This window comes from Hyaloscypha bicolor (assembly GCF_002865645.1).
Source record: "Hyaloscypha bicolor E unplaced genomic scaffold K444scaffold_56, whole genome shotgun sequence".
Taxonomy (NCBI): domain Eukaryota; kingdom Fungi; phylum Ascomycota; class Leotiomycetes; order Helotiales; family Hyaloscyphaceae; genus Hyaloscypha; species Hyaloscypha bicolor.
Genome location: NW_020194558.1, coordinates 2,237,937 through 2,256,419, shown reverse-complemented (window position 1 = coordinate 2,256,419; position 18,483 = coordinate 2,237,937). Strand labels below are relative to the sequence as shown.

The 18,483-nt window shown below is 49.7% G+C and overlaps 7 protein-coding genes across 7 annotated transcripts; 5 read left to right on the top strand and 2 right to left on the bottom strand.

The window, feature by feature from the left end:
* Window positions 1-1,189: 1,189 nt before the first annotated feature.
* K444DRAFT_611815 (uncharacterized protein) lies at window positions 1,190-2,063 on the top strand. Its single transcript, XM_024880014.1, has 2 exons — window positions 1,190-1,950; window positions 2,009-2,063. The coding sequence occupies exon 1, from the start codon at window positions 1,572-1,574 to the stop codon at window positions 1,794-1,796; it is 225 nt and encodes a 74-aa protein (XP_024738465.1). The 5' UTR covers window positions 1,190-1,571; the 3' UTR covers window positions 1,797-1,950; window positions 2,009-2,063.
* Window positions 2,064-4,083: 2,020 nt separating this feature from the next.
* Window positions 4,084-5,941, top strand: K444DRAFT_642575 (uncharacterized protein; the record flags this gene model as incomplete). The annotated part of the gene is made up of 6 exons (XM_024884754.1): window positions 4,084-4,184; window positions 4,236-4,490; window positions 4,537-4,946; window positions 4,997-5,634; window positions 5,665-5,800; window positions 5,850-5,941. The coding sequence occupies 6 exons, from the start codon at window positions 4,084-4,086 to the stop codon at window positions 5,939-5,941; spliced, it is 1,632 nt and encodes a 543-aa protein (XP_024738464.1).
* Window positions 5,942-7,820: 1,879 nt separating this feature from the next.
* Window positions 7,821-9,066, bottom strand: K444DRAFT_587741 (zinc-binding alcohol dehydrogenase-like protein). The gene is made up of 2 exons (XM_024878033.1): window positions 8,951-9,066; window positions 7,821-8,905 (listed from the first exon to the last, which is right to left on the bottom strand). The coding sequence occupies exons 1-2, from the start codon at window positions 8,981-8,983 to the stop codon at window positions 7,919-7,921; spliced, it is 1,020 nt and encodes a 339-aa protein (XP_024738463.1). The 5' UTR covers window positions 8,984-9,066; the 3' UTR covers window positions 7,821-7,918.
* A 672-nt stretch (window positions 9,067-9,738) lies between these two features.
* K444DRAFT_526874 (uncharacterized protein) lies at window positions 9,739-11,110 on the top strand (the record flags this gene model as incomplete). The annotated part of the gene is made up of 2 exons (XM_024874583.1): window positions 9,739-10,191; window positions 10,247-11,110. 2 exons carry the CDS (start codon window positions 9,739-9,741, stop codon window positions 11,108-11,110), a joined length of 1,317 nt encoding a protein of 438 aa, XP_024738462.1.
* Window positions 11,111-11,636: 526 nt separating this feature from the next.
* K444DRAFT_525937 (palmitoyltransferase pfa4) lies at window positions 11,637-12,965 on the bottom strand (the record flags this gene model as incomplete). Its single annotated transcript, XM_024874501.1, has 2 exons — window positions 11,637-12,531; window positions 12,589-12,965. 2 exons carry the CDS (start codon window positions 12,963-12,965, stop codon window positions 11,637-11,639), a joined length of 1,272 nt encoding a protein of 423 aa, XP_024738461.1.
* A 455-nt stretch (window positions 12,966-13,420) lies between these two features.
* Window positions 13,421-16,060, top strand: K444DRAFT_611810 (MFS general substrate transporter). The gene is made up of 5 exons (XM_024880013.1): window positions 13,421-14,112; window positions 14,165-14,336; window positions 14,384-14,692; window positions 14,811-15,104; window positions 15,153-16,060. Exons 1-5 carry the CDS (start codon window positions 13,750-13,752, stop codon window positions 15,863-15,865), a joined length of 1,851 nt encoding a protein of 616 aa, XP_024738460.1. The 5' UTR covers window positions 13,421-13,749; the 3' UTR covers window positions 15,866-16,060.
* Window positions 16,061-16,733: 673 nt separating this feature from the next.
* Window positions 16,734-18,085, top strand: K444DRAFT_662600 (uncharacterized protein; the record flags this gene model as incomplete). The annotated part of the gene is made up of 5 exons (XM_024886723.1): window positions 16,734-17,049; window positions 17,121-17,142; window positions 17,196-17,368; window positions 17,419-17,478; window positions 17,560-18,085. 5 exons carry the CDS (start codon window positions 16,734-16,736, stop codon window positions 17,844-17,846), a joined length of 858 nt encoding a protein of 285 aa, XP_024738459.1. The 3' UTR covers window positions 17,847-18,085.
* Between the last annotated feature and the right edge of the window lie 398 nt (window positions 18,086-18,483).

The window sequence follows — 18,483 nt, the reverse complement described above, 5'->3', positions numbered from 1 at the left end:
GAAGGTCTTATGAGTCGCTTTCCTATCTGCCAATTCCCACTGGAACACTCAGGTACCAAACCACCTGTTGCATCTCCAGATCTTCCATGACCCTGTTCCAGCTCCATCTGGGACATTGAGGATCACTAAAGTAACAGCAAGATCTCGATGCCCACCACGATAGACACTCGCATACTGCGCACTCGATGGGTTGGCTATATTCCATTGTGATGGACTGAAAATCCAGGCGAGTAAGCCAGGAGGTTTGCCTGTCTTGATAAATTGGTGAGGCCGGGACGAGATTCCGTACTTCGTACTCAGCAAAGAACCATTGACTCGATGTTCCTACAAAAGTCATGCTGCCAAGCACTGAACTGCAGGTTGGAATGTACGATTGTGCTCTACACTCACCGGGAAGATACTTCTAGAAACCACGGTATGCCACTCTGCTGCTGGAAAGGGAAAATATGGCATCACCCCCTTTGGCCAGAGTTTTTGTTGGTGGATACCAAATACGACCCAATTGCGTCTAATTGACTCTTGTTTGGAAGGTAGCAGTATTTTGCACTTGGAGGGTTCGGAAATTCTTTGGTCTCTTCCATTAGTTGTACTTGCACCTGTAGGACACCAAGTGTTGCGAACTACGAATGCGTTAGGGTTTGATTATGACCTAACGACTATGCTCTTGAAGTTCCTGAGCCTACCAGCAAGCACTGTATTCAGCAGTTGATTTATCATTCAGTTTCCTCTTTCGTCAGTCGCTACCACTCGCTGCACCGGAAGCCCAGCAGTTCGTGTTCCTCTTCTCTCTGTCACGCTATTAATCCTTTCATCTAGAGGCTAGTAGCGATCCTAGGTACGGTCCAAGGAAGCACTTGGATCTGATTGTGACGTCAAAGCAATAGGGACTGGAACAAAATAAGTGGTCGATTTGATTGTCGATTTGCCGTTGCTTACGCGAGAGATAAAACCGTGTAGTGCTTATATTATATAAAAGGACATGCCATACTTGGCTTCGGAACCAGGTGTTGATTTACCCAATCGATCTGCTGCCTCTGCCTTGGTTGAAACCCCCAAAAGCGTACCTCGAGATCAATTGTGGAGTCGCCTTGGTATCCACTCCGTCACACCTCTTGTAAAGCAGATGCGAAACAATATTTGAGCAACCTTCATCTGCTTTTCAGTCCACTTGAGGACGTATACTTGATTTTGCTGGTGTGGGGCAGTGGAGTAACTTAAAGACGGAGGTGAGAAAAACCGGATTGTGGAAATGCATTGTGCAGTGGAGTCAGAATAAAGAAAGTATGAGATGAACTTGAAAGGAAGTGGTCCTTCAGTTGAGCCTTGAGTTAGAACTTTAATGCGTGGCTCCAGAGTCCCACGGGGATCCGGAGGCTCTCGTTAATCAACCGTGATGGGGGTAGCCCATTGCTTCACTATGGCCTCTCAATCGTACAGTAGGTCTCCAGATATGGACTAGAATCATATTTCTACTGCCTACACTTCTGTCAGCACTTCCTTATGTCCGCAGAGCCGTATTTGCCTCTAATAATAATCGAGATTGTCTGTTCTAGTATCGCCAAGTGGTTTCCATGCTCATCATCTTATGGTTTTCATTTTGTTTTCATTCACAGCAAGCCTTTGAGGAACATGTTCTGAGAGACAGGCAACAGGATGCGCCACTGAGATGGGCGAATTGTTCCGTGGAGCACTTCGCATTGTGGGCCGTGGAAAAGTTGGCTATTGGCTGGTTGAGGAGGGAACATTCTGAAGCTGCTGGTGTTTTACGTCCTCGCCGCTTCGAGGAATTGCCGTGACACGTGATGAGCTTGCCAGTCCGCCACCGAGTGTGATAAAGCAGACTAAGCAGGAGAGTACAGTATCAACGACAACGGCGGGCAATTTTCCGCTCAAAAAGGCTCGGTTGCTTCTGATCTGCGGGAGAGACTTCGAGAACATTGTTTGTCGACGCTGCGAATGATCAGCAACCTGCGGGTCTCACCGTTACAAACTCTAAACTCTACAGTACCGAGACGAGGGTTTGAGGCAAATCATGAGGGCAGTCAAGGGAAGGATGATAGGATCCCCTTTGAAAGAGCACGAGTCAGCATCTTAATTAACGTACTGGTACGGTACCAGTATGAGATGGCGATCCGAATGCTTGGCGCGGGAGGGGAACGAGTCGCATCTGGAAAGGGTCAACGTTTCTGCGACCGGATGCGTGGGCACAAACGTCCCGATCTTGCTCTCTGCAGGTGTGCAACTGGATTCGATCATTCGTCCCGCGGCTGGGAGGCCGGGAGGCTGGGAGCGTGGGAGGCCTGGGATTGACTGGGCCTGCTCCTGGTGCTATTTCTGCACGAGAGGTGGCTTCTGCTGCGACCAATGATGCAGCCACGCTTACCGCCTTCCAGCATCCCAGACTCCCGCTCCCAGACTCCCAAAAAAGCGTCAGGCCTGGCGTGCCGCATGGGCTGCTCCAACTTCTACAGTATGATTGGCTTGAGACGCATCCGAGGCTCTTGAGTCTTGACGCTCAGGAACACCAGTCCCTCAGGAACACCAGTCCCTCAGCAAAATCCTCCCATCTGCCAGGAAATTGGGATCCCAGGTGTATGAGTGGTGCGAGAATGGCCTCAGGTGCTCCCGCGCTTCTTCCCACGCCCCCTCCCAGATCAGACAATGCTCCGTAGGCTCAATCCTCACGTCCCCCGGGGCTGGCTATCAGATCCAAATCCGAGGGCCAGCTGGAGGCGAGAGCGGTGGTTTGGAGACGCTCCCATGCTCGAAATCCGAAGGCTGCCGGCGGTGCACAGAACTGTGACTGTGCTGAGATGTCACCTGCAGCACAGGGCTCGAGTCTCGAGATGAACTAATCCAAACTCCAGGTGCCATCTCATCTCATGCAGAGGTCCCAGAGTCGGAGGTCCCGTCCATTCCATTCCTGATTCCTGAGTCGCAGCCTTCCACTGGCTGGGGGGTCCGTCGGCGAGCAGGCGTCACAGTGCTCCCAAAATGTCGACCAATGTCAGGGGGGAGCAAGCGCCGGAACCAGTGCGGGCGGCCGTCGTCCCCGCAGCATTCGGGCTGCAGACGTTTAGCGAAAACCAGGCGAATTCGAGCTCATCCTCAACCCTCGAACGCTTGGAGGTGAGATTCTCACAACGTCTGCTTCTTTGCAACGAGAAATCTGCCCATCTTATATCAACACCACCTCGACATCGTACGATTCTATCGTCACTCACGCCATCCCCCCCTCTTGCCGCCGTCTGTGCGCCTCCTTGGAGACCTCAAACATCGGATTAGATTTGGATCATTTGGCAGGTGGGCCCAGCTCTCGCTTGTCAATGCGGGCAAGGTCTTGATGCAACAAGCGTCTCAAGCTCCCTCCCACGACAATTAGGCCTCTTTTGACACCGCTCAGCTTCCCTGCGAAACGATCACCCGCGCCTGATTATCTGTTATCGGATTGATCTGATACTGGGCTACCAAGCCTCGAAACTCTCTGCTACGTCTGATCTTCGACACAACTGCAATCCCGACCAGCCACAGCCCGTTCAAGCTCAGATGGCATGTCATCCGCGGCCGTGACCTCCTCAAGCGAAGAAAGATTGCTCTCTGAGCCTCCGAAGGAAGACTGCTTGGTTTCATGGGACTGATGATATCCGAATTCATTGATCCGCCCCGCATAGAACGCCGCTCGAGCTCCAAACCGTCTGGTACTCCCAGTCTGGCGCACGGGACAGATAAGCGAGAAGGATCCGCCTGAGAAGGCCAGCCTTTATCAACTCTCCTCCGCCCAAAACCCCTGAGCTTTTTTTCTCTTCCAGTGCGTGGCGAGGTAGAAAATAAGCTTTTCACCTTCAATCTTCATAACCTTCGCCTCCTGCTGGTTCAGTTCTTTCTTTCTTGGTGGACGTCCATTCCTTCAGTTCGGCGGATCGATTACAATCTTTAATATTCCGGTGTGGATTTCAGAGGCACCGCCACTCGTTCCCCAACTACGCTTATATATCGACGACTGCGTCTACACGGCGATACTGTCGCTGGTCGACACTTAATACTTGGGGTTTCAGAGAAGGTTGTGCAACAGGCACCGTCAGTATGGGATTCTTCCAGGAATTCAAGAAACAGACTCGGGGGGCGAAGTTGTTGTTCAATATTCTCTTCCACGGTGGGCACATTGGCCTTTTTGTGCTGGGATGGTACGTAACGTCCTTTGAGGAAGCGCCCCGATAAATGTTGATCGAGGATAGGAAAAAACAACAAGAGGATCCCAGGCTTGCGGGGCTGAATACACTCACATTCTCCGTCTGGATGTCACGTGGTGCTGGCCTCGTTCTTTCTGTGGATGGTGCCATGATTCTGCTCCCCATGTGTCGGAATATCCTGAGATACATCAGACCTAAGGTCAAGTTCTTGCCGCTTGATGAATCGCAATGGTTCCATCGACAGGTTGCATATTCTATGCTGATCTACACCATTATCCACGTCTCCGCCCATTATGTCAAGTATGTCATTTCGCCTTTCGCATGAGCTACGTGCTAACCAAAGCAGCTTCTTCAATGTTGAAAGAACACAAATTCGAAAGGTCACTGCTGTCCAGATTCATTACACAGAAGCTGGAGGCATCACCGGCCATATTATGTGCCTTTGCATGCTTCTCATGTATACTACCGCCCACCACAAGATTCGTCAGCAATCTTTCGAGACCTTCTGGTACACTCATCATCTCTTCATTCCATTCTTGCTCGGACTCTACACCCATGCCACTGGATGCTTCGTTCGCGACACTGTTCAACCGTTCTCGCCATTTGACTCGACGAATTTCTGGGCTCACTGCATTGGTTATGAGGGTTGGCGTTGGGAGCTATGGGGAGGTGGACTCTACTTCATGGAACGTGTGTACAGAGAGGTCAGATCAAGAAGAGAGACGAAGATCGTCAGAGTCGTGCGCCATCCATATGGTCAGTACACCTAAGCATCTGATTAATGACCCAAAACTGACTGTCTATAGATGCCATGGAGATTCAATTCAAGAAGCCATCGATGAAGTATAAGGCGGGACAGTGGCTCTTCCTGAACGTTCCCTCAGTGTCAAAAACGCAATGGCATCCCTTCACCATCACATCTTGCCCATTCGACCCTTATATCTCCGTCCACGTCCGACAAGTCGGTGACTTCACTCGCCAGCTTGGTGATGCTCTAGGAGCGGGCAACGCTCAAGCCAAGCTCTACGACGGTGTTGACCCCATGGGCATGTACGAGGTTGCACTCCAGAACGGACAACAGATGCCCGAACTTCGCATCGATGGACCTTATGGAGCTCCCGCTGAAGATGTCTTTAATAACGAGATCGCCGTTCTCATCGGCACAGGTATCGGTGTCACCCCTTGGGCTGCCATCCTCAAGAACATCTGGCATATGCGCAACGGACCAAACCCACCTACCCGTCTCCGCCGTGTCGAATTCATCTGGGTCTGCAAAGATACCACCTCCTTTGAATGGTTCCAAGTTCTCCTTTCTTCTCTCGAAGCTCAGAGCCAAGAGGCAGCCAACACCCCCGGCAACAATGGCAACGAGTTCTTGCGCATCCACACCTACCTCACACAAAAACTTGACCTCGACACCACACAAAACATCGTGCTCAACAGCGTCGGCGCGGACGTAGATCCCCTGACTTAGCTGAAGTCCCGGACAAACTTCGGTCGCCCGGATTTCCACAAGCTGTTCACCGGCATGAGGGAAGGTATCCTGGATCGTACATATCTAGGTGGACTCGAGGGCGACATGAAGACGAACGTTGGTGTTTACTTCTGTGGTATGTCCCTTCCGGCCCTACCCGTGCCTCACATACTAACATGACCCAGGACCCAACGTAGCAGCGAGAGAGATCAATAAAGCGTGTAAGGCAGCAACTTCGCGCGAGGTCAACTTCTCGTTCTGGAAAGAACATTTTTAGACCAAGAATTGAGAAAAGAGAACCATCTTCATCTTGTAGTTCGGCGGTTTCCTATTCCTATCTATATATTGACGATGAATGGCAGATGCAGCATCTTTTGGTAGCGAAGGTGTTCTGTATTGAGTAAGGAGTGGATGGTTGGATGGGAGGAGATATTTCTGTAAATTTGGTGCTAAATAACCACAATCGGCATACCATAGTTAGGCTGGGAGATATCTAGCACTTATCCTAAACTTCTGCGTTCCTTTTACATGTGAAGTGTGGCGTGATTGAGCCTGAAACTCCAGTCTGGCAGCCAAAGAGAGAAATCGGTACCAAATATGAAATAGGCAGAATCTTCGTCATATGAATCATTTCTAGCCGTCATTTTTAACAAAATAGGATAAAGCAATATGTAATATATTTTGCCTTTTGGGTTAATGGGAGTATGTGTAACGACTACATCTGCCAGTGTACCACAAAAACTGTCATCCAAGATCCTACTCTGCTCTTTTCATCCTTCGACGTATTGTAACCAACGACTACACGACACATGCTTTTCAGCATACGTAATATCCGAGTTCTTGTACTATGATGGTAGCTTTACCTAATAGTTCTGTCTTTAACCATAGTGAAAATTAGCTTCACTGTCGACAAAGACGATAGAAAGGCGCGAAATAAAACAAAATCCTCACATGAAAATCGGATGGAATCTTATATGATAAGTACTTGATCGTTTAGCCTCCGTCGCCGTCGTTGCCAGAGACGCCCCTCGGTAAAGCACTCATTTTGATAGGAGGCAACTTCCGTCTCACTCTTGATTCCATCACAGACTACGACCAATGATCAACTCCCTCATATCTCACAATGCTGCAAGCATCAAGATCTAGACACACACCAAATTCAAATCCTGGCAGGAAAGTGCCGTACGGTAGTTGAGCCTTATCTCTTAGAAATTTAACAGTTAAGTATCAACTTTGTCAGACGATTTAAGCTTTCGTTGCCCTTCTATCCTCGACCCGATAGAGAGGAGTCGGGAGCTAATTAAATGATAGCAATAGCAGAACAAAAGGGAAAGGCAGAGAGTGCACCAGGCTATCACATAGCCGTCTTGGGGGTTAGCTTGTTATGTTGGGGTGGTCGGCAAGTGCCAAGCGTACCGAATAGTACAAGCCGACTGGTTCTCAACATTGAGGGTCATTGGGTCAACCTCGACCCCATTGGCTTATAGCTCTTTTTTGCTTTTGGATATTGCTGCTTTGCGTGTATCCTCCACCTTACCCTTCCATTTGTTTTTTTATACTGCGTGCCGGATTGGCGGCGACCAAATCACGCGCAGCGTCCGTTTGCCACCAGATTAGCCACAAAAGCACTATTGATTTTGACAGATTAACTTGCAATATCATTGGAAGACTCCTATCCAGCCAGCCGTCGACTTGCAGGATGGCTACCCAAAGTGTTCCCTATTGGGCGAGAGGGTGATAAAGCTGACCCTCTGCAGAGAGCGATTCAATTGTGAAGAGTGTTTATCGCTCTTCTATCACGAAGTTCCCTCGTTTAGTGATACTTTTGACCTCGTCCAGAAACGGCGTATGACTTCTCCGCAAACAGTATTCAAGACAGACACACTAAGCCATATGCTTGTCAAGAACAGGGATGCAACGGACTTGCGTTCGGCGACAAAGCCAGTCTCTACCGCCAAGAAGCAGAGAAGCACGGCAGACACGATGCCAAAACGTATCCCTGCCCAGTGCAGTCGTGTCCGAGGGCTAGGCTTCCCAAGGAAGAGAAACAGAGATCTGCATATCAGTACTCGTGGTAGCGCGGTTTCCGTACTCTAACGACGCAAATAGGACCACGAGCTCGCAGAGGCATGTGGGAGTGCGTATCAGAGACTAACCGTAGTCCATTTAATATTTATTCGCCTGTGCTGTACTTTGCTCCAGAGTCCGAGGAATATTGAATCCAAAATGGCATATCTCATGTATCAACCATATCTTACAGTTTGCTCTGTCCCTCTTGAGGAACCTTGACAACGACCTTTCCCCAGGTCCCTCTACTACCCAAAGACTTCAGAGCATCAGGAACACTCTCCAAGCCCACGAATTCTTTATCCGTAAATACCGTTCCCCTGAATTTCCCTTCATCAATGAGCTTGAAAAGCCCCTGCCAAACGGGCTCCACCATCTCGGGCTCGTTGATGGCATATGCTCCCCAGTGCAACCCCACAATACTGATGTTCTTCAATAATACCTTATTCAATGGCATCTTCTCAATTGCTCCTCCTGCAAACCCAATAACAAGTAACCTCCCATTCCACCTAATACACTTCGTACTTTTATCAATCATGCCCACAGGATCAAATACAATGTCCACACCTCTCCCCTTTGGCGTCAACTTCTTAACCTGATCCGGCCATTTAGGATCCGTATAATCAATGGCATAATCCGCACCAAATGACTTCGCTACATCGAGCTTATGTTTTGTACCCGCCGTAGCAACGACTGTTGCACCGAAAGCTTTGGCAATTTGAACTGCAGCAAGACCAACTCCGCCGGCGGCAGCATGGACAAGAACCCAATCACCAGCCTTGATATTCGCTCGAGTGACCAAAGCACCGTAGCTCGTAGGCGCAGTAACAAACAGGCCTGCTGCTTCGAAGAAACTCCATCCTCTCGGCACGGGTTTCAGCGTCTCTTCTCGGGCGGCTACCTTCGTTGCGTATCCCCCTTGTGAAGCGCCGAATACCCTATCTCCAATTCTATACTTTGGTGTTCTGCCATTTGGGAGTGAGGAAGGGACGGAGATGACCACGCCGGCGAATTCGGAGCCCGAGATCCATGGGAGAGTTGGTTGATGTTGGTATTTTCCGGCGATCTGGAGGAGGTCGAAGAAATTGGTTGCGGAGGCGTGGATTCCTATTAGGTATTGGTCTTTTGCGGGGACTGGGTCGGGCAATTCAGTGACTTTGAGGTCTGATGGACCCTGATTTGGAGGTTAGAAGTGGCTGGTGGGGAGGAGCTTACTTGCCTTGACGTATTCTTTGACTTGTATTCCACGCATTTTGAAGCTTTATTGGATCAATTGAGAGTAGTTAGGAAGAGCAAATCTGTCATAAATGAATGGGAATTGAGAAGGTATTTGGAAGAGGAATAGGAAAGACAAAGCTGAACCGAGATACTGCAGCTCGGAAAGTCCCATGGCGGGGAAATCGAGCCGAGGCTGAACTGGAACTGGGTACGAAATCCATCACGTGTAGCCTTCTCAATCATGACTTGCCTTGCTCCTCAAAGCAGATTCATAAATGATCGGGCGACATATCACTTGATAGAGTCCACTTGATTGTACTGACTGGGGCAAGAACTTTCTTGTGAGCATTGTTGACTCAAAACAGCCCAAGATATTTGAAATTGTGGCTTGAGAAGGCGGTCGACGGAAATGGAAGCTTGTGTTGAGATTCGTTTGAATCATCAAGAGCCCAGCAGCTCATCCAAATTCAATGTACTCGTGATTCTGGAAGATTGAGAAACCAGTTATCGAGGAAATGGAAATAACACTTCTCAAATTTTAATTTGCAGAATTCACCTCGAATTGTTTTGATTGTCCATCTTCTGAGGATCAACGAGACCCTTGCTTGGCGACAAGGCTCCTTCGTCATCTACGCAGCCGCCTCGCTATCTCGATAAATCAACTGCAACGGCAACTGCAACTGCAATTCCAACTCCACATCCAGCTTTGCTCTCGACGAGCTCTCAATCTGCCCACTCTTCGCAGAACATTCGTCCACAGTCCACCGACTGGCCGTGGAAGAACACGAGATGTCTACAGACGACGCTCCGGTCCCCGACACCGAGGTGACCTTCAAGGTCAAGACCTCCAGCGAAGGCCAACACACGGTCACTATGGCAGAGAGCGCCACCGTCTTCGATCTCAAGACCAAGCTCTCGGGAGAGAGTTTCGAGAACGTGTCCGTAGATAGGATGCGCCTGATTTACTCTGGTCGAGTTATGAAGGACCCGGAACCGTTGAGCACGTACAAGATCAAGGCGGGCAATACTGTACATATGGTCAAGAGTGCTCCCAGCAATGCCGCGCAAAATCCTGCCCCCTCTTCTCCTTCAGCAACTGGCTCTGCAGCTCGCGCTGCGCCAGGCGTCCCAACTAACATGGCGGCTGGCACTGCGAACAACCCTCTGGCTGGTTTGACAGGTGCTCGGTACGCTGGCCATATGGGTCTCCCAGGAGCGGAAATGTTCGGTGCGGATGGTGGTGTGAGTTGAACCCATCGTTCAGGAAAATATGGAAGATTATACTAATGATATTCAGATGGGCGCTCCCCCCAGTGAAGATGCTATTGCTTCCATGCTCGAGGATCCTAACTTGCAACAAACCCTGAACGAAGCTCTCAACAACCCCGCCATGATCGATATGATGATCCAGTCAGCCCCAGGTCTGCGAGACAACCCGCATGCCCGAGAAATGTTGCAGTCGCCCGAGTTTAGACGTATGATGACCAACCCAGAGGCAATTAGGCAAGCTGCGCAACTGAGACGATTGATGGGAGGTGGTGGAGGAGCAGCTGCTTTCCCAGCACCAGGGGTCACAGATACCACACCAGCTGGAGCCGCCGGCAGCAACCCAAACGCAACCACACCATTCAATCCCTTCGCAGCGGGTCCAGGGGGAGCAAACCCATTTGCAGCACTCTTCGGCGGCCAAGGTATGCCAGGTACAACACCCACGCAAAGCCCACCTCCACCAGCATCTGCTGGCCAAGGCACACCAGGACAAGGTACACCAGGAGCAGGCAATAATGCACCCGCAAATGCAGCGAACCCCTTCGGATCTCTGTTTGGTACCCCAGGAGCAGGAGGTGCATTCCCATTCCCGATGCCTCAAGGTATTACGCCGGAGATGATGGCACAAGCACAACAAATGGCAGCGAGCGGTCAATTCAACGATCTCTTCGGCGGCCAAAATCCATTCGCTGCATTCGGAGGAGGTGCCGGAGGTGCCGGGGGTGCCGCGAGTCCTCCTCCACCCGCCGACAACAGACCGCCTGAGGAGAGATATGCCGACCAACTAAGACAGCTGAACGATATGGGCTTCTACGACTTTGACCAGAATGTAGCGGCGTTAAGACGATCTGGTGGTAGTGTCCAGGGTGCTATTGATCAGTTGCTGAGATAGGGAGTTTACTTGAGAGGCTATTTTTCATGGTTAGGGAGAACGCAGATGTAATGGCATGATAATTCTATGGCATTGATGGGATAAGTTTGCTGTATTGCAGCGTTGATACATATGCTGGATGTGAGCACGATGCTACATGGCTTGCAATGAATTACCTTTCATGACTCTCTCGGACTTTGAAGATTGTGCTTTCTATAATCTAATTTTTTTTTAATCGTGGTCCGGTTCATTCATATTCTGATTCCGAACTTTAACCTAACCTCGTGGTGGATTAAAAGGCGGCACCCAATTTTGAAAGTCTCAAGTCAAACTTGGACAATTTCAGACACCTCCCCTAACAAAAACCCCTCGGTTTGTGGTACATTCAAAGTCTCCTTTCGCCACCGCTTGTCTATGAAGTTTGGGAACATTCAAATAATGTCTCCCTTTAATGTTCATATTGACCATGTACGTTGAAGGAAGATTGATGCTGCTTTTCTCATCCACCGCAAGCCAATTCCCAAGGTTATATACTTCTTCTAGAAGTTCAGGTAAAAGCTCTAGCTTTCCGTCGACGCAACAACTCTCCTAGTGGTACATCTTCCTCAGCAAGTAGCTCTGCGTTTTCATCAACACCGAAATCCCGGAGTCTATCCCCTTCGGCGTTCGTCCAACCCTCTTCCCCATCAATTCCTTCTTCTACTTCACTCTCATACTCATCTTGCTCGTCATCGACATCCAAACTTTGCTCCAGCCTACGCTGGTAATCTTCTCGCTGTCGCCTCTTAAACGCCTCAACATCCCCCACAGTCCCAACGTCCACCTGCTCATCCACCTTCCTCTTAACTCTCGGCAACTTATCAGGATCCGGAGGCGGCCAAACCTTACCCTCATCCTCGAAACCATTAACCTCAAACGTCGCCGCACTATCAATACTCGGGTTCCCACCAAAAGGTAAGAACCAAGCAAGCACATTCGCCGTCCCCATCCCTTGGACAAGATTCTTCCAGATCCCGATATCGTATGGGAATTCCTGGTGCTCGATACGCACTTTCTGCCCTCCGTTGCCGTAGACCCAACCTCCCGTCTTCCTGGCTCGTTCAACGAGCGCTTCATGTCGCTCTATCTCCCAGCTCTCGATCATTGTTGTGTTTATTGCTAAGCTGTATACTGCTCGCACTAAGAGGATGGATAGTGCGAAGAGGGTGATGGAGTTGACGAGTATGAGTACGAGGAGGTGAGCCATTGCCCAGGTGGGGGGACCGAGGTAGGCGGGTAGGTTGCGGTTAGAGAAGAGGGCAGAGGCGCGGATGAAGAGGTGGTAGGTTAGTATAGACATGCTGATCACGGCGTATAGGACGAAGCGGAGAAAGTGGGGGAATGTGGTGTGTGAGACGCAGTTTGTGGTCCAGGGGCAGTGGTGGTCCATTTTGGGGATACATCTGTTCCAGTAATCATTAGCAGAGTGTTTACTGGGAAATGCGAGGAGGTGGAAGTACCGTCCACATTTTCTGCAATGATGTGCTCGTGGAGGCTTTGCAGCATCGCATTTCTTGCACCACCGTAGTCTCCCTTTCAGGATCAAGTTGGCTATGTCTATAGCCTCGTCCCCACTGTCATCTGCAGCTCTAATCGTTTTGTCAACCCATCCTTTTGGGCCTGGATCAACAGAGCATGCACGATCGTAGCACAACCATATGCCGAGCACGAGGACGTTGAACCATATTGCCTCTGTCTTCGTTAAGGGGCCAGGCTCGATGTAGTAGAAGAGGTACTGAGATGTGTAGGCCAGGAAGATAATGAGGATCGAGACGGCTGGTACTGCTAGATCCTCGAAATTGAATGGGCACGGAGGACGAAGTCCAAATCTGGTCATGTTGACGGGCTATTGAAGCTGGCACATTGATTCTTGACTCCCAGCCAGCCTCGTAGCCTTGCTGAGATTCGCTACTGCCGAGGTAATCGATTTACTGAACCTCTGGTCCCTGTTTCATTGATGTTGGCTGTAGCCAACCTCGCAGCCTTGTTCGCATTCGGTACGGCCGAGCATTACGTGGGTGGAGTCCTGGAGTCCGGGGGGATGTTGCACCGCGTCGGCCTCGGGCTGGCTGAATAAAAACAAAGTAGCCGAGATGATGGTTACTAATCTATTTGAGGACGATGGTTGGCTCCTGCTCGACCGGCACAACATCCCTCCGCCAAAAGAAGAGAAAGTCTCGCCCGCTTCGCATTCGCGAGCATTTCAAGCCTATCAGCCAGACATGGAATTTTTAACTCCAGTTTTCATCTTGCAACTTTGTCCCGACTTTATGGAGTCCGACCCGTTGCAAGGCAATCACAAGGCAATTTGCACTCGCACTCGGGTTTATGGTTGCTAAGAGTGGGTTACCTCCTTTGACTCTTGGTTATCGCTGCTTTTTTCTCTCCGCGTCTCTTATTATAAGAAGGGACCTCGAAGTTGAGGTTCTAGTGAATCATCACCATCACCATCTTATTTTGTCAATTCACAGGACTACAAAAGGCAATTGTATATCTGACTTCGACTTCTCGAACCCTTGCGGGCCTGCTCCGTCACCACCATCATCCTCTACCCCCGTCTCTCAACCCTTGCATCGATAACAAAACATTTTGTACAACAAACCTTGGGGCATACAGCAACCATGGTGGACCCTAACTTAGACGAGGCTCTCACAGCCGAGAAAACAATAGAGATCCCCCCCACGTCATCAGACAACGCAACTCTCCCAGGCGACAAGGAATCAACAAACATGCCTTCCCTTGAGGCAGCTACCCCAGCTTTCAAACCTTCAAGAGGTTTCCTCCTGGCATTTACCTCGATATGTATTATTACACTCGCAGCAGCCCTCGACGCCACTTCGTTGAGTATCGCACTTCCCATCATCACCGAGAAGTTGAAGGGAACAGCTATTGAAGCTTTCTGGTCCGGCACGTCATTCCTGCTCACTTCGGCGGTCTTTCAACCAGTTATTGCCGGCTTGAGCCATGTATTCGGTAGGAAACAGGTATTACTATCATGATTCAACGCTGGGATCATTCACTGACTGTATGATACAGTTGGTCCTCGCATCAGCCCTCTTCTTCGCTGTTGGATCCATCGTTGCTGCAGTTGCAAACAACTTCACAATGATGATCATTGGAAGAAGTATTCAGGGTATTGGTGGCGGTGGAATCTTGACCCTGGGCGAAATCCTTGTTACGGATTTGGTGCCTCTTTCTGTTAGAGGAGGTATGTTTTCCTCTCCCCCATCAAACTTCATAACTGACATCCTCTAGCTTGGTTTGGATACCTTGGTTCTATGTGGGCCATTGGATCCGTAACGGGCCCTTTGATGGGAGGCGCTTTCGCCCAGCGTGTTTCGTGGCGCTGGATCTTCTGGATCAATCTCCCCATCATTGGACTCGGAACGGTTGCCATCACCCTCTTCCTTAAGCTCGCACAGACCCCCGGCAAAGTGCTAGAGAAGGCACGGAGATTCGATTGGTTTGGTTCTGCCTTCTTTATTGCAGCCATGGTTTCCTTCTTAATCCCATTGACGTGGGGAGGCGTCATGTATCCCTGGTCGTCATGGCATACACTTTTCCGTAGGTGCTGGGGGAGAAACCCTTTCCTATTTGCGACTGTTTCATGAGATTTTCCTAAGACAAAGTCCACTCCCGAAACAATCCCAATTGAGCAATTGCTGACATCCTCGTTACCTAGCCCTTCTCATCGGCATCGCAGGCGTCGTTGCGTTCGGATTCTACGAACGCAGACTTTCGAGCAAGGCTTTCGATGCGGAGGGCGGTCTTCTTCCAGGCAACAACATCGAACCCATAATCCGGTACAGTATCTTCAACAATACAACGATGCTTGTCACCTATATGGAGACCATTCTTCATGGCATCGTCCTTTGGTGCTTACTGTACTTCCTTCCCCTTTACTATGAGGCAGTCAAGGGCTACACACCAATTATCTCCGGCGTTGCAATCCTGCCAGAAACAACCTTCGTTGCTCGTAAGTCCCTCCGCCATTTTTTGCCACGAATATACTAACAACCATCAGCAATGAGTGTGATAGTCGGTATTGTCTGCGCAAAGACAGGTCGCTATAGGTGGGCGATATGGACCGGCTGGGCAATGACCACCTTCGGAGCTGGCCTACTCGTCCTCCTTGGCCCCGACACAACCATAGTCCAATGGGTCTTTCTCAACTTCTCCGTCTCAATCGGAACGGGAATGCTCTTTCCAGCAATGGCACTCGCTATCCAAGCAGCTGGTCGCCCTCAGGACGCAGGTCATGCCGCAGCATTTTACAGCTTCATCCGTGTCATCGGTCAATCGCTCGGTGTTGCACTCGGTGGTGTCATCTTCCAGAACCAGATCAAGCAAAAGCTTATGTCTTACCCATTGCTTGCTCCTCTGGCTGGAGAGTACAGCAAGGATGCCACCGCTCTGGTCGGCATCATCAACAGAATGAGCGAAGGAGTCGAGAAGACGCAGCTGGTATTAGCCTACGCCGATTCTTTGAAGACGATCTGGATTGTGATGTGTGCGCTGAGTGCTGTGGGTTTGGTGGCTAGTCTTTGGACGAAGAAGTACTCCCTTGATCAGGAGCATAAGACGGCGCAGGGTTACCAAGGAAATACTCGCGAGGCCGATCCTGAGAGCGGAGCAGATATTGAGAGTATTTCTCCGAGTTTGAGGGAGTTGGATAGACTTGCCATTCGAAGAACTGTCTCAAGAGGGACGGTGTCGAGGACTGTGTCAAGGGTTTGAAGTGCTTGAGAAACAAACTCTGGTAAGGTGTATGATATGGGTTTGATGGTAGATCTGGGTCTAAATGAGCGCACTAGTTTCATATTGGGGTTGCATAGCACAGCATGGCGTTGGTGGATAGGTACAGCGATTTCTTTAGAAATAGACAGCGCTGACTAGAGAAATAATAATTAATATAAGATCTTACAATCTCAGATTTCTCTCCTCGACCCAACGCTGAAGTTCACATCTGAGTGAACCATCTCACTAGACACTGTTTGACCAGTAGCCCGCTTTATACGTGGAGCGAGACATCTCAAATGGGAAAGCACAGTCAGAACCCAAAGCAACCAAATTAAACAGATACACTCTAGCTTAATAGCAAAGTATGCCTGAAGGCCTCTCCCGATTCCAAGTTCTCCTCAAACCGGAACCTAAAAATAACTCATGCAGAGCTTCTTGCAAGGAAGCTTGAGGCCATGTCAGCTCTTCAAGGGGTTCTCGAGCTGCAAGGAACAAGTTGTACCAAGATTGGCTCGTACAACTGATCATTCGAATGCTTAGGATAGCATCGCACTGCCAGCACATACAGGCAAAAAAAGAAATAGGGTGGTCACTCCTGCTAGCGTCATTCGTCAGGGGTTTCAATAAGCGAGGAATAATGACCCACTATAGCTGCGTCATCTGCAACCACTCCCCTCCTCCTTGAACTCTTCTCAATCAATTGTGCTCCAAACCTATCAGTACAAACAAAATCTTCCAAGAGCTTTCCAGCTTCGCATCCATTCAAACATCAAGGTACGTACATCTCTGCCAAGGTAAACAAGAGCTTCGGCTTCATCAATGTTCCATTGAGATCAGTTGAGTACCCCGCTAACAGGCGTTTCAGATGAGCTACAACGACGACCAGCAAGGCGGCTATGGAGGCGGAAACAATTATGGCGGTGGCGAGGAGCGACGTGGAGGTGGTCGGGGAGAATATGGAGGAGGCCAGGATAACTATGGAGGTGGACAGCAACAGGGTGGCTATGGTGGAGGTAGACAGGAAGGTGGTTATGGAGGCGGCCAGGATAACTATGGAGGCGGACAGCAACAGGGTGGCTATGGTGGAGGTAGACAGGAAGGTGGTTATGGAGGAGGCAGACAGGAAGGTGGCTATGGAGGAGGCAGACAGCAAGGCAATCAGGGGGGTTATGGTGGAGGGGGTAAGTCTACCAAGACATTGTCCCAGTTCTCCCAAAATAATCCACATCGGGCACTTGCTAACTCTCATCAGGTAACATGCCACAGGGCGGCAAGTAAGATCTACCCACATGAGCACGATTGTACAAAAGACTGACTGAACAACAAGCTACGGTGGAGGCGGAGGCTATGGAGGCAGCGATGACGATGATCTGTCCAGCGCAGCTCATCACGCTCAACAACACGCAGGAGATTCAGGCGACTCTGGACTCTTCTCTGGCGTCTTGAGCCAACTTGGTCAGAACAAGCATAACATTGGAAACCAGCCAATTGATGAGCAACGTATAGGGCATTCTTCTCTTGATGTATGGGCAATCGCTTACCGTTCACAGATGCTGTCCAATCTCATCAGCAGTTCTTCGGCGGAGGAGGCGGTGGCGACCAACAAGCTAGTAAGAACACCTGGTTTCCCGGATTTTGTTCAGATGGCTGCCGGGACATTCTGAAATGATTGCTGACTCTCAATGTGCAAGGCTCCGGTTCAATGGGTTCTGCTGCTGCCATGCAAGCGTTGAAGATGTTCACTGGTGGTGGAAGTGGCAACTCTGCAAGCGGAAATTCTCAGAATGCCTTCGTTGGTATGGCAATGGCTCAAGCAAGCAAGCTGTTTGATAGCCAGTCTTCGCAGGGTAATGTTGCTTCTGGGGCATCCAAAGAATCTGCTGTTCAGCAAGCTGGAGAGATGGCTTTAAAGATGTACATGCAGAGCCAGGGAGGCGGTGCGTCCGGCTTGATGGGACTTGCTAGCAAGTTCTTGTAAAGGGGTCTGAACTGGCAATAAGGTGATCGGTATTCGGGACATGGGAAATGAGAAACGATCTTTGCGATGGCCTTTATGATTCTTTACGAGAAAAAAATAGCTCGATGCAGTTGGTAGAGCAAATGCGACGAACTTACTATGCAATCTGACATTGTATGAAGGACGAGGAGACTTTCGTGCTCTCACACCTTAAGTCAACGATTGCAGACTTTATCCCTAGATCTTGAGTGATATAGAACGCGGAAAAAAGTAAGTAACTTGGGTGTGCCTTCCCAACCTCAAAGTTGAATGATCTACAAGTTGAGCGTCGTCGAGCGGAGCTTTAAGGCTTAGACCTCACCAGATGTTCGAATCCAGAAAAAAGGACACATAATGCCCGTTGCCTCAACTTATTAATCGTATATGTTTGCCATACATTCTCAATCACAGTAAATCACGTATCGCCTCTCGAAAAGGGAGTTGTTTGCCCACTATCGGGCTTTGCCAAGTGCCGGCTTTTCCCGATAAGCAGGAGCAGTACCCGTGCATAGAACCTTGAAAGTAGTCGTATATTAATTCACTTGCAAAGATGTTAAGCAATTAAGCATGTTCTAGCATGCTTAATGTAATAGTCGATCTCCTTTCTCTGTTCGCTAAG

What these genes read in the sequence shown, in the direction of transcription:
- K444DRAFT_611815 (XM_024880014.1), top strand. Translation starts at nt 1,572, where the DNA reads ATGCTCATCATCTTATGGTTTTCATTTTGTTTTCATTCACAGCAAGCC.
- K444DRAFT_587741 (XM_024878033.1), bottom strand. Translation starts at nt 8,983, where the DNA reads ATGCGTGGAATACAAGTCAAAGAATACGTCAAG. An exon ending in AAGTCAAAGAATACGTCAAG is followed by an intron (nt 8,906 to 8,950) that starts GCAAGTAAGCTC and finishes CCTCCAAATCAG; the next exon opens with GGTCCATCAGACCTCAAAGT.
- K444DRAFT_611810 (XM_024880013.1), top strand. Translation starts at nt 13,750, where the DNA reads ATGGTGGACCCTAACTTAGACGAGGCTCTCACAGCCGAGAAAACAATA. An exon ending in ATGTATTCGGTAGGAAACAG is followed by an intron (nt 14,113 to 14,164) that starts GTATTACTATCA and finishes TGTATGATACAG; the next exon opens with TTGGTCCTCGCATCAGCCCT. An exon ending in AGAAACAACCTTCGTTGCTC is followed by an intron (nt 15,105 to 15,152) that starts GTAAGTCCCTCC and finishes AACAACCATCAG; the next exon opens with CAATGAGTGTGATAGTCGGT.